At 44.5% G+C, this 14237-nt stretch overlaps 2 protein-coding genes across 3 annotated transcripts in view; both read right to left on the reverse strand.

Annotated features, from left to right (window-relative positions):
* Positions 1–3762: 3762 nt before the first annotated feature.
* The window catches only part of csnk1a1 (casein kinase 1, alpha 1), a 122439-nt gene continuing 111964 nt past the window's right edge, over positions 3763–14237 (reverse strand). For both annotated transcript variants that reach the window (XM_056297919.1, XM_056297849.1), the window contains exon 10: positions 3763–4638. In XM_056297919.1, coding sequence (XP_056153894.1) covers positions 4631–4638 — 8 coding nt within the window. In that variant the 3' untranslated portion in view covers positions 3763–4630. The remainder of the gene's footprint in view (positions 4639–14237) is intronic.
* On the reverse strand, positions 12104–13991 carry LOC130128353 (uncharacterized). The gene is made up of 3 exons (XM_056298008.1): positions 13750–13991; positions 12967–13203; positions 12104–12738 (listed from the first exon to the last, which is right to left on the reverse strand). Exons 1-3 carry the CDS (start codon positions 13862–13864, stop codon positions 12428–12430), a joined length of 663 nt encoding a protein of 220 aa, XP_056153983.1. The 5' UTR covers positions 13865–13991; the 3' UTR covers positions 12104–12427.

Below are 14237 nucleotides of genomic sequence, written 5' to 3' on the forward strand. Positions count from 1 at the left end.
GTATTATTATCAGAGTAATTCTGATGTCATGGAGACAAAGTGCCTGCGGAACTTCCAAGATAACGTTGTTAGGATCTGAAGAACTGGAGAAGATTTGAAGGATTGGCAAAGCTTTGAAGCATCCCTGGAGCACGGACAGGTTCAGTGTTAACAATCGGAATATAGCACAGCCCTGACACTACCAAGACCAGGTCATTCTACTGAACTGAGGAGGGGGATAAAATAATACTTACCAGAAAAGTGACCAAAAGACCAACTACAACACTCAGAGTTGTACACCTCATGGGTTGGAATGGGAGAAACCGTCCAAAGATCAACAATCTCTTCAGCATTGACATATTCAGCCCCTTTGGGAGAGTGGCTTGGTAGGAAGCCACGAATGAGAAAGGCCAACATCAAGTCATGCCTTGAATTTGCTTTGAACCATGTGACAGAATCTGACAGAATTTTGTGATGTGATGAGACTGAAAGCAAAGCACCATGTTAGGTGGAAATCAAATACAGTCCAACATCCAAATAACACCATCCCTATTGTCAAGTTTGGTGGTGGCAGCATGGGGTTGGTTTTCAGTAGAGGGAACAGGGGCAAGATGGATGGAACCAAATACCGGCAAATCCTTAAGGAGAAGCCATTTCAGTCCAGGGGATCTGTTTAGGGTGAAGATTCACGTTCCAACAGGACAATAAACCACAGCAAATATAAAAAGGAACGTCTAAAAGCATAATATTCTGGAATGGCCCAACCATTAAATCCTATTATTTGTGTTGTAACCTGAAAAACTTTTTGTGATTTGGCAGATTTGGAATATATTTGCATGGATGATTGGGCAAATATTCCAAAAACTAAATCAAGACACAACCAAGAAGATTCACATTTGTAATGGAATATCCAAGTACTGACTCTGGGGGGGGGGGGGGGGGTGAACACTTTTATACACAAAGTAGGAAAAAATGGTTTTGCTCCAAGAATGCGTTTATGTTATTGTGTTTGTGAGGGGTACGAAATTACTTCAGTGCATTAACATTTGGAAGTTTAACAGGGTGGATGGGATACTTTATCTGAAAGCACTCTAACATGGTTATAACCATGATATTTAGGTGACATTTGGCAGGTATGTCTTTGAAAAAATTAGTTGTGCCAGTTGTCTTGAACAGTACCACTCAAAAAGAATGTTGTGCAAGTGTCACACGAGGGCAGGGCACGGCCCTCTGCTGAAAACATGCACTGGGAAATAAAACCTGTTCGCAAATGAAATGCTCTTTCTTAAGCTGAGATTCAAATTAGTGACTATTGTTTCCTCAGAGCAAGGAAGTATACCCTGGACAACTTCAACGCATCAAAATAAAGCAGTTGTGAAAGGGAGGAACACTCCACCAGAGCTCGGTGAAGGTGTACCACCTGACTGTCATGTTTCTGGAAATGATGTTCAACAGCTTTACAATGGCAGGAAGTAAATATGTCTGATATACTTTATTGATCCCTGTGGGGAAATTTTGCTCTTCATTTAACTCATTCTAGCTGTGTAGCTAGCAGCAGTGGGAAGCCGCCGTGCAGCACCCAGGAGACCAACTCTAGTTCTTCTTGCGATGCCTCAGTCAGGGGCACAGACAAGAGTATTAACCCTAACATGGATGTCTTTTTGATGGTGGGGGAAACCGGAGCACCCGGAGAAAACCCACCGCAGACACGGGGAGAACATGAAAACTCCACACAGAGGACGGACCGACCTGGGACGACCCCCAAGATTGGACAACCCCGTGGTCCGAACCCAGGACCTTCTTGCTGTGACACGACAGCGCTAACCACTGGGCCACCGTGCCGCCCTACCTATCTAGCTACCCATCTATCTATCTAGCCTATCTGGTTAGCTTGGCATATATAGTTTCTCAACAGAATTTGGTTCAACGGAGTCAGCCGTGTTTCCAAAACAGCTAGTGGTTACTACTCCTGAATGATCACTGTTAATAATGGGGGAGTTAAAGATCCTACTTCTAAGCCAGATGAATGAGACAGGATCGTCACCGAGGTTGTATGGTAACAGAATTCCCACTTCATCATTGCTCTACCCTTTATAAATCCTGTATTAATTTCACTTTCATGTCAACAAGGAAGACACTCGAAATGGTCTTGGACTTCTTGTGGTTAGGGTAGTACAAAGAGGGTAACAAGACATGGACGTCATAAGACATCTGGGGATACACACTACTTACCCAGTCAGACTTGAACACTTGACTCCTCTCAGAATATGGGTAAAACATTGTTTTAATCTCGGCAAAATGTCATTTTTAACATATAGTTTGAGACAAATTAATAAAACATAATGTAAGATACTTAATGTTGCCATTATGATCCATCACCCTAACCCAGTCTCTTGTGAGCTGAAGCTGCTGCTCCACTGCTTACTAACAAGAACACATTTTCATTAAGTAACCTGACTCAAAGCCCTCTTCCGACTGCGTTTAAAAAGACCTACTTGATTCTTCAACAGAAGTCTAAAAGCTGTAATGTGAAAGGTTTGCTTGTACTGTACTGAAAATCCACACTGTGCAACTGAGTTTTCCTTCAGCAGACATGCTCTGCTTCACTTTCAGCTGAGTGTTGACATTCGGTCTGAACACCTCAACTGGTAGAAACCATGGATGAATTGCTCGCACGGCTCAAGCTGTTAACGCTTCCTCCTCTCTGCAAACTTCACTCTACACTGTTCTCAGCTTGTCAGTTGCATGAGCGCTCTATCCATTATATATATATATATAAATTTATTTTCCCCTTATCTCCGAATTGTACTTGATCAATTACCCCACTCTTCCGAGCCGTCCCGGTCTCTGCTCCATCCACTCTGCTGATCCGGGGAGGGCTGCAGACTACCACGTCTCCTCCGATGCATGTGGAGTCACCAGCCGCTTCTTTTCACCTGACAGTGAGGAGTTTCGCCAGGGGGATGTAGTGCGTGGGAGAATCAACGCTATTCCTCCCAGTTCCCCCTCCCCCCTGAACAGGTGCCCCAACCAACCAGAGGAGGCGCTAGTGCAGCGACCAAGACACATACCCACACCCGGTTTCCCAACCACAGACATGGCCAATTGTGTCTGTAGGGATGCCCGACCAAGCCGGAGGTAACACGGGGATTCGACCCACCGATCCCCATCCATATTTTTTAAGCGGGGTGCGGGTTGGGCGGGCATGTCTGGGTTGGATAATGTCAACAATGAGCTGAGGGTGAAGGCCCAGCCCATCTCTTCCTGGTTAAGGGAAACTGAAGTACAATGTGCTGATTGGCAGTGCAAGTCATCCTTTCACATTAAGGGTGTTTTTCGTTAAAACAAAGAGCACAGCTCCAGGTAAAATCTCAGGTGGTTGTCATGGTAACCAACAGCATAAACGGGACTGCATGAATGGACTTTTGTTCCAATGTGCTGCAGCTTTACCATTAATATGTCAATATAAATAGAGGGAGGGGGCTACTCTAGACAACAGGAGGGCTGCGTCAAGATTCTCACACCGAATAGGAACAGGAAACGTTTGAGCACAACATAAAATTTTACTGAACCATACTTCACTGAGACATCTGCAGAATGTCTAATGCAACATCAAAATGCTCAGGAAGAGGAACCAGGAGAGGGGTAAAAAATGAACTAACCCAAAAAACTTAAACAATGGAAATTTAAACGGACATGTGACTATATTATGGCTATGCCGTTCCTTCCTGGAGGCGTCTCAGACTTGGAGTGATGGGTGAATGAGCTGTGCTTAGTGGTCCGTGTTATTCCATATTTTTATTGGCATTTTGGAGACCGTTTCAGAAGACCATAGTTTAACAACAGGTTTAATTATAATGCAGAGTTGTTGAGAGAAAGGGAGAGAGCCAGAGTATTATTTCATCATAGACTGTCGCTGTCAGCCGCACAATACAAACAGCTGCTCCTACGCAACAGGCACACTCCTAATCACCATAGGAAAAACACCCCCCAAAGGAAAAAAACAAAACAAAACAAAACAAAAAAAAACAAAACATTTCTGATTAAGTAAATAATCCCCACAATTTTGTTTTCAAAACAACAGGGGAGAGAACAGTTTTTCAATTAATATCTTACTTGGGTAGAGGCAGAGAAAGTATAATAATAGAGGAGCGGCGCGAGGGAGAATAAACATGTTCTAGATGGTGTTTACCATGAGAAGGTATCCTTAGGAGGAGAAAAGAGAGAGAATCCACTGATCATTCACCTTGATAACCTCTGTAGCCTAAGAAACCAAACGAAAAGACTAGGTTCAGAGAGGAGGGGGACAGACGGAGGAGAGGTGGCAGGGCATGGAGTAAAGGAAGAGGAGGGAGCAGGGCAACAGCTTCTTTATTGGGGAAAGAAAGGTTTTTTTAAATTCTTTCTTTTAGGGTGGAGAGATTTATATACATACCAATATATAGATATTACTGCAGACAGAGGCATGTGCATATCTATATATCCATTACATAGATAGTTATAATTGAAGGAAAGAGAAAGAGTTTGTTTTTCGGTTTTCTGAGAAAGAGAAGCCGGCTGAGTAAGTTGTGGTGTTGGTTGCCAGCGGTTCTGCTGCTCCGCCTGAGTCCACTCTGCTTGGCTATCCATCGCCGACACATACACTTAACGCTCAAAAACCTGGCGAGACAGAGACACAGAGAAGCATGTGTCATCAATACAGCACTTATAAAACAGGAGTACAACAATCTCATGATGGAGTAAATAAATGTCAGGGAAGAGAGTGATGGAGTAACTGTCAGGGAAGAGAGTGATTGAGCAAATAAATGTCAGGGAAAAGAGTGATGGATTAATGTCTGGTAAGAGAGTGATGGAGTAAATAAATGTCAGGGAATAGAGTGATTGAGTAAATAAATGTCAGGGAAGAGAATGATGGAGTAAATAAATGTCAGGTAAGCGAATGATGGAGTAAATAAATGTCAAGTAAGAGAATGATGGAGTAAATAAATGTCTGGTAAGAGAATGATGGAGTAAATAAATGTCTGGTAAGAGTGATGGAGTAAATAAATGTCAGGTAAGAGAGTGATGGAGTAAATAAATGTCAGGGAAGAGAATGATGGCGTAAATAAATGTCAGGGAAGAGAATGATGGAGTAAATAAATGTCTGGTAAGAGAGTGATGGGAGTAAATTAATGTCAGGTAAGAGAATGATGGAGTAAATAAATGTCAAGTAAGAGAATGATGGAGTAAATAAATGTCCGGTAAGAGTGATAGGAGTAAATAAATGTCTGGTAAGAGAATGATGGAGTAAATAAATGTCTGGTAAGAGAGTGATGGGAGTAAATTAATGTCTGGTAAGAGAATGATGGAGTAAATAAATGTCCGGTAAGAGTGATAGGAGTAAATAAATGTCTGGTAAGAGAATGATGGGAGTAAATTAATGTCTGGTAAGAGAATGATGGAGTAAATAAATGTCAAGTAAGAGAATGATGGAGTAAATAAATGTCAGGTAAGAGAGTGATAGGAGTAAATAAATGTCTGGTAAGAGAATGATGGAGTAAATAAATGTCAGGTAAGAGAACGATGTACATCTGAAAGCAGGACATGTGTTAAAAACAGGAAATGTGGTGTTAACAGCAGGAATAGGGACTAAAAGGAGAATTATCTTTAAGGTTAAGGAAGCATTGTCCCTGCCCCTGGAGATGGGGATGGAAAACATATATACATTTTTTTTTTAAAAACTGGTTTCCATGAAAACTCAAGTACGAATATAAGCACAGAGTGTTAAAATTAATTTGTAATGTAGTTTTTCTTGGTAACACACTCGACTTTGTTTACATTCAAAATGTCTCACCAAAACACATTGTATGTGTCCTTGAAGCCTAATAAACATGCTCCATACATTGCACACCTTCTAAGTTGTTTGGAAAGGCTTATTGTGTCATTGTGTGTGCTTATTGAAAGCAGCAGTGTTAACGACTGGCCATGTTGTTTTTATTGTTGGATGGTGATGTAACACTGGCACGCTACTGCCACCAATGTTGACCTGAGTGTTACCAAGTGAAACCAGCGTAGAACCTCATTCACCATTTGTTTGATTGATTTCAAGTGTGACAAACATGTAATTTTTTTCTTCGTTGGTTATAGGTAATTTTTCACAAATCATTGTTTTGCGCTGAACTGTGTGGAAATGAAAGAGCAAGTTAATTTAAAGAGGGGATGGATACTGTGACAAGACTGGTAAATTTCGTTCGTGAGAGTTCTGGTCTGCAACATCACCTTTTCAGAGCATTGCTGGAGGAAAAGTCAGCAGAACACAAGGATCTTTTGCTGCATAACGATGTTCACTGGCTAAGCCAAAGGCTGTGTGTTGGAGAGGGTGTGTGACCTATGCGATGAGCTTGTGTCATTTTTATCCAGACCTTGGAGTCAAAAAGCCAAAGAATATCAGAGATTTTTAAGTAACAATAAGGTGATGGCATATGTTATTTTTTGGCACCGATGAAAAGACAGGAAGTGGAGCTGGAGGTGGCAGAGTTGAAGATGATAAGATTTTCATTGGGAGTGATGAAGGAGGACAGGATTAGCAACGAGTATATTAGAGGGACAAGTTCAAGTTGGACAGTTTGGAGACAAAGCAAGAGAGGCAAGATTGAGACGGTTTGGACATGTGTGGAGGAGAGATGCTGGGTATATTGGGAGAAGGATGCTGAATATGGAGCTGCCAGGGAAGAGGAGAAGAGGAAGGCCAAAGAGGAGGTTTATGGATGTGGTGAGAGAGGACATGCAGGTGGCTGGTGTGACAGAGGAAGATGCAGAGGACAGGAACAGATGGAAACGGATGACCCCTAATGGTAGCAGTAGTGGTAGAGGAGCCCAAAAGCCCAATAATATCAGAAGTTTTTAAGTGACAATAAGGTGAGGCATATGCTCTTTTTGTGTGTGACATGTCTCATCTAAATCATTTTAATCTGCAATTACAAGGCAACAAACGCACTGTTGTGGATATTTGTGAGGTGGTTGAAGCTTTCCGGTCAAAGCTGAACCTTTTGGAGAGAGACTTTCATAGAAAAAAGTTGCACTTTCCACATCTGAGGGAGCATTGCGAGAAGAACGAAATGCAGGAAGATCCAGTGTTGAAGAATTGTGTGATGAGCCTGGCAGAAAACTTCAAGGTACGATCTGAAAGCAACCCTAAACTCTCAAGTGACATCCTCCTGTTCCTGAGACAGACGTTCTCCGTTTTGGCTGATGGCCAGTGGACTGCAGAGGTCAAAATGCTGGTACCTTCCATAGACGAGGCAACTCTTTAGATGGAGGTCTTCGAGATGAGAACATCTGATTTGCTCAAAGCACAACACAAGTTGAGTTGTGTGATGAGGTGAGTGACTTTTGGATCAACGTGATTAGTTAACGGTCACGCCCATATTTGCATATGAAAATGGGCGTTGGTTTCAGTCCTTATGCAACTGTATTGTTTATAAGGGTGGAGATAACTGGAGTCAAGTTTAGACTGACGAGGTCACTTAGATGAGTGATGAAACGTATCAGTCAATAAATGCTGTATCCAGATGAATTGATTCAACCTCCTTTGAGTCTCGTGCAATTTTTGTGATGGGAAGCTCTCTACTGCAGAGAAACTGCTCCTCAAAGTTCTCTTCCCACACAACGCCTCACTTGCACCAGCAAAACTGCATGGTTTGCCACAGCTGTGGATTCATCCATCTGTGATGCACAATATTCACTTGCCCTAATGCGAGCTGTGGTCCGTGTTATGTCATCAGACAGGTCTTGAATTCTCCTCCTTATGGTAGCATTGGACAATGGAATCGTCTTTAACATATCTGCTGTGGACTGACCCAGCACCTCTGTAGCCATGTCAATGGCAGCTGGCAGGAGAAGTTCTTCAGCAATAGTTTGGGGCTTCTTACATTTTGCAATATGGTGAGCTACGTGGTAAGAGACGCACAATACATGCTCTTGTGTAGAACATCAAGACTTCATCAACTTTTGGGATGACCTCAGCATGTGTAGTTTTCTTTGAAAATACTCAACTGGTTTCTCTGTGTTTTGTTTCTAAATGGCGCATCAACTTCTACAGCCTCATGCTTTCGTTTGCTAGTAATTCGTTTCACAAAATGCACTGAGGTTTCTGTTCATCTCGTCTGTCTTCAATAAAAGAAAACCCATATTCAATGTCAAGGAAGGTTGAATCAGTTCACCTGGACACAACGTTTATTGACAGATACGTTTCATCACTCAACCAAGTGACATCTTCAGTCTAAACTGACTGTAGGTACCCCCACCCTTATAAACAATACAGTATAATACATTTGCATAACAACCGAAACCAACGACACTGATATGAAACTGAAGACTTTTAGACTGAAGATGTCACTTAGCTGAGTGATGAAATTTATCTGTATATTTACCCAATTTCCCCCAGCGATGAATAAAGTATTCCGATTGTGATGACTGCCATAATGACTTTCTTACCAGTGATATATGGAGAAAATCCTGTTGTTTCAGTAAGTAGTTCTGTCACAAAAATGCTGGCACACAAAAGCGCCTCTTTGCGTATTATCTGCTGCGCATCATTTATTTTGACCATGCATGCACACCAGTTATGTGCACTTGTGCATATGCAAACTGCCGTGGCCATTAATCAGAGTTACAACAGCCATGTGTACTATTCACAGAGGATTGGGGAATCAACTCCCCAATCCTCTGTGAATATTATGGTCACGGCAGCTTGCATATGAAACCGATCGTTTCATGCCACGCATTAGCCACACGCTGTTCAACCACAGCCTCCACGGCTATGTCAGATGCGTCGGTTGTTAAAGCTATGGACGCCGTGGGTGTGGGATGGGCGAGGAGGGCAGCGTTAGCCAGGGCGCACTTAGCTCCGTCAAAGGCCTGGACCCGTTCGGGAGTCCAGTCGACAGGGTCGTTAGCCTTCTTAAGCCGCAGGGCTTCGTAAAGTGGCTGAAGGAGGTGGGCAGCACGAGGGAGGAAACGGTTATAAAAATTCACCATTCCCAAGAATTCCTGCAATGCCTTAACAGAGACCGGGCGGGGAAATTCCGCCACCGCTTGCACCTTAGAAGGCAACGGGACCGCGCCTTGCGGCGAAATGCGGTGACCCAAGAAGTCAATCACCGGCAGTCCAAACTGACACTTGGCCGGGTTGACTATCAGGCCGTGTTTGTCCAGACAACGGAAAACCTGTTTCAGGTGCTCGTCAGCTGACGGACTGGCCACTAATATGTCGTTGAGATAAACGAACACGAAAGCAAGGTCACGCAACACCGAGTCCATCAGCCTCTGAAAGGTTTGCGCTGCTCCCTTCAAGCCAAAAGGCATGCGCATGAACTCAAAAAGCCCAAACGGGGTGATCACTGCGGTCTTGGGCACGTCCTCTGCGCGCACGGGAACCTGATGATAGCCGCGCACCAGGTCCACCTTAGAGAAAATAGTGGCACCTGCCAGACGTATGGAAAAGTCCTGTATGTGTGGGATGGGATAGCGGTCATTGGCGGTGACGTTGTTCAGGCGGCGAAAGTCGCCGCAAGGCCACCACGACCCATCCGCCTTGGCACCATGTGAATCGGCGAGGCCCACGGTCTGTTGGAACGCCTCACTATACCCAGACGCTCCATGATGGTGAACTCCTCCTTAGCTGTAGCCAATTTTACTGTGTTGAGGTGCCGCGTGCGCGCAAAAACTGGCGGTCCCAGAGTGGGAATGAAATGTTCTACCCCGTGTTTAGTAACTGCGGTGGAAAAGGCAGGTGTAGTCACCGATGAAAAATCCGCCAGCAAACGCTGAAAAACATCCCCTAATACTAAAAAGTTAGCGTGTGTTAACGGCCCGGCTCCCCGTCTTGCACGGAACAGTGGCGAAAAACACAGCATCAATTAAACGGCAGTTTGCAACATCAACCAGCAGACCATTAGCACACAGAAAATCCGTGCCAATAATAGGAACAGTAATGGCGACTACAAAGTCCCACTCAAAATGGCCCCGTGGAAGCAAACAGTCACCAACCTTGTGCCAAACGTCGCAATGGACGAACCGTTAGCTGCACTTAACTGTGGGCCGCCGCCTTCGGCCGACCTGTCTGTCTTGGCAGGAGGGAGTAGGCTCTTTTGCGAGCCTGAGTCCACCAGAAACTGTCTTCCTGACATCATGTCCTTAATGAAGAGCAGCTCACTACATCCGCCAGCGCCCACAGCTGCTACTGAGCGCTGGCCCTGGAGTTTCCCGGTATCTCAAACGTGCACGGAGGGATGCAGTGCCTCGCCTTGCCGCTGAACCGCTGGTGGAAGAAACAGAGGCCTCTCTCGCACCGTCACTCCAGCCACCACCGCCGGGTCCGCGTCCACGGACGCCGGCTGCAGAGGCTCCGATGCCACACTCTGCACAGAGAACCGTCTGGTAGCCAGCAGGACCCGATCGGCCTCCTCAGCCAAACCTTGGCAGTCACCAGCGGCCAGACACGGGGAGTTAGCCAAAGCCGCGCGCACAGGAGACGGAAGCTGGCGCAGGAAAACATGTGGGAAAAGGAACCCGCCTTTGTCCGAGCCTAGCAGCGACAGTATATTGTCCAGGAGATCCACAGGCATCCCGTCGCCCAAATCGGATAGGGAAAGGATTCTATCTGCCCTCTCTGCGGCAGATAGGCTGTACCTCCGGAGCAGAAGATGTTTGAGGGCGACGTATTTATCATGCTGCGGAGGGGCGCGCAACAGCTGCATGGCCCGGCGTGTGGACTGCTGGTCCAGCGCAGTGATGACCAAATAGTATCTGGAATCGTCCGCGGAGATTCCACGCAGGTGGAACAGCGCCTCGACATGCTGGAACCACGAAGCCGGGTCGCTCTGCCAGAACTCTGGGAGCTTCACAGACGCGGCGAGAAAGGCCGGCTGTGAGAGTTGGGGCAGCGTGGCCGAAGTGGATTCACACTCCTCTTCTGCTCCAAACATGTTCAATTCGGGGTCACCAATGTGGCAGGACGGGGAAAAACACAGCAGACGCAGGCGAGTATGATGTTTATTCCTCAACTCCAAAAAGCAAACTGCAGCAGGAACAACCCTGCACCAGCGAGCCCGGGAATGTAAACCACGCCCCCAGCTCACAGTCCTGCTGGGTGAGAGGCATAGCCCCTAGTGTCTGCCACAACATATGCCAGAGCTGAGAGGGGAGCACGCTTTCCACCAGTAAGTTTAAATGCTGTTTCTTGATAAACATTCCTCACGAATAACTATTATGGTCTATAGAACAACAGTCACATCAGGCATCAATTTACATAGTAATCACTTCATTGTTATATTTTCCTATCACCTTAGGACACTGAAGTAATTTGTGACACAGCAGTGCCCATAATGCTCATCGGTGATCCAGCCTATCCCCTGCGCAGCTGGATCATGAAAGGGTACGCCAACAGAGGTACTCTCACAAAGGACCAACTCCTCTTTAATCAAAGGCTGAGCAGAGCAAGGATGACTATCGAGTGCACCTTTGGAAGACTGAAGAGCAGATGGTGGTGCCTGGGCAAGCGGTTGGATGTGGACATCATGAATGTACCAGATGTCATTACAGGTACCTACTGATACCCTACTGTACATATCTTTATTGTATTTTACTCTTGTAGCACATCATAGGAGCCAGCAGTAACATTTCACTGTACGTTGTACTTCTTTACGATACGCATGTGACAAATACATTTGACTTTTGACTTTTACAGCTTGCTGTGTGCTTCACAATGTCTGTGAAATCCATGGTGACACTTCTGAAGATGAGGAGTATGTCCAGGAGGATAATGCACCACAACAAGAACCAGAAGAGTTGAACAACAACCATGTCGGGCCACAGAGAGTGAGGGAGGCTCTTACATGCTATTTTCGTGAAATGTGTAACTAGGTAAAAGTTTACCCGGAGAGTCCCTGCCTCCAGTCATGTAAATATTTTCTTTTGGTAATTTTCAGCAGACAATTAGTAATCATGATTCTGTATGAAATGTATTTTTTACATTTATACATACCCACTTGAGAGAGAAGACAGTGAATTTTGTTTAGTTTTTTACCTTTTATCTTTATTATATTCAAACCTCAAGTGAACTTGACCACTGTTTACAGTTCTGTGCAAACAAACAGTGACATTTGTCAGAAATAAATTACAAAAATAAAATAGTAAAATACTTAATATTCTTCAACTTTGTTTGCATCACTTGCATAACTTAAACTTAAGCTTGAACTTGAAAACCATTAACCTCCTTTCTGATAGCCATCATTCGTCACTGTCTGGCTGTGACTGACCTTGAGGGAAAAGTGGTTCCTCTAGTAGGTCTCTCAAAAAAGATGGTCGGTCCTATTGGTACATCTGAGATCCTCCTTGGAGAGACCATGGATGAGCATTAGGTAGGCTGTACAGGTATGTGTGCTGTGGCTGTGAAGGCCCCTGTTGATCAGGTGACAATGGAGGAGCTATGGGCTGAAAGAAGGGTTGCTGTTGCTGTGATGCTTCTGGTGGAAAGGGTGGGATGTTGGCTCGGTGGAACTGGGGGAGTGTGACCGTGCTGAGGTGCCGGAGGCTGAGACTGTCCATCCTTGATCAGCTGGGCAAGGAAGGTCATCATGGACATGTCGTGTTTGTGCTGTGCAGCCTGCATCTGCAATAGAACTTCGTTATCTTTTTCCACTACATCACTCATCTTTTTGGCAAAAACATCCAATGCTGCTTCCATCTTGTTCTTACGTTTTTGGCTTGTTGTGGTCCCTGTGAAATGGATATCAATATTATACTTTTTATTTTTTACCTTTGATATATCTCACAGTGCTCAACGGTTCTTAAATGTGTATAAAAAATAACAAATGTTGCTTAATTATGAGCATGAAACCCATGTTTTGTAAAAGTACAGGACTGTAACCAGACAATCACAAACTGTATCAGGCTTATTATAAATCACTTGATAATTAAACAGTAGCTGGTAATAGATGGAAGTACAGCATGACATTGCAGTAAATGTTGCTGAATAGGCACTTGTGTCCTGAGTAGACAGAGGGAGGTCCAGAGGAGACAGAGGGGTTCCAGAGGAGACAGAGGATGCTGGGCTGGGACATCTGATGTTGACAGAGGATGCTGGGCTGGGACTCCTGATGCTTGGTAGTGGGGAACCAACCACAACTGCTGGACTGACAGACCTGTCTGCTGGTTGAACTGTCTCAGGATGTGTGGGCTCATCTAGGAAAACATGGATGCATACAAAGTTTCAATTAATATTAATATTATCTTAGGTTGTATTTTTGATCCATTATTCTAAGCTAAATATAGTGTTCACATATTTTATTGCTGAAAAACATGTATTTCTGCTCAACAAAATGCTGGTGCTATGACGGTAGGATTTTGACTTTTGCTAGCAACCAAGAATAGAATACAGCTGGGACTCAGCTTGCATGAGTCATGACACAGAATAGGCTTTGATAAGAACAAACTATTAAAACGTATTTCAAGGTTATAGCTACAGCACCTATTGGGTACGTTTTATGTAGGTGCAATTCATAACAATTATGATGATCACAGCACCTCTAGTTAGCTAACATTAGCTAGGACACCGATGCTGCTGTAGAGGTAAATAGCCTGCGTTTTACAATATCACGGGTGGCCCATAAGTTGTATACGATAGCCACTCCTAGGTTAGCGCTAACGTAATGTTCCTAACTTTCATTAACGTTATAACATTGGTATACCATAGTATACCATTGCTAGGGCTCTATTTACGTTACTCACCTGCATTCTCGTTCTCACTGTCCGCCTCATCCTCGACTTCATCATCGCTGTTAGCAGAGCTGTCGATGACAGCCAACGGACGAACGCTTGGCCTGCCTCCGAGGATTTCATTCATTAAATCATAAAATGGGCAACTGGTTCGCCCAGCCCTGCTTTTGTTGTTCGCATCTTTAGTCTTCTTATATTATGACTTTAAACTTTTTACTTTCCGTTGACACGCAGCCATGTCCTCCTGAATCCCCTTTCCAGCATGCTGCGAGATATGTCTTCAAATACCGCCTTGTTCCTGTACATGCTGTCAAGCTTTGCTTGGACTGTGGCATCCCCCCACAAAACTATGAGATAGTTTGCTTCTTCATCTGTCCAGGGGCTATTGTTCTCCATTTTTTAGGTCGTCTTCCTTCTCCTTGCATGTGGGCTTGAACTTCCGTGCTCAGAATCTGATGTTAACATGTGATGTGTTATGTTGTGTCGCGTTGCGAGTGACG

This window comes from Lampris incognitus, chromosome 1, assembly GCF_029633865.1.
Source record: "Lampris incognitus isolate fLamInc1 chromosome 1, fLamInc1.hap2, whole genome shotgun sequence".
NCBI lineage: Eukaryota > Metazoa > Chordata > Actinopteri > Lampriformes > Lampridae > Lampris > Lampris incognitus.

Excerpts from the sequence above, each read along its gene's own strand:
- LOC130128353 (XM_056298008.1), bottom strand. The coding sequence starts at position 13,864 with ATGAATGAAATCCTCGGAGGCAGGCCAAGCGTTCGTCCGTTGGCTGTC. Across the intron at positions 13,204-13,749 it reads CAGTGAGAACGAGAATGCAG|ATGAGCCCACACATCCTGAG; the intron begins GTGAGTAACGTA and ends ATGTTTTCCTAG. Across the intron at positions 12,739-12,966 it reads ATTTACTGCAATGTCATGCT|GGACCACAACAAGCCAAAAA; the intron begins GTACTTCCATCT and ends TCCATTTCACAG.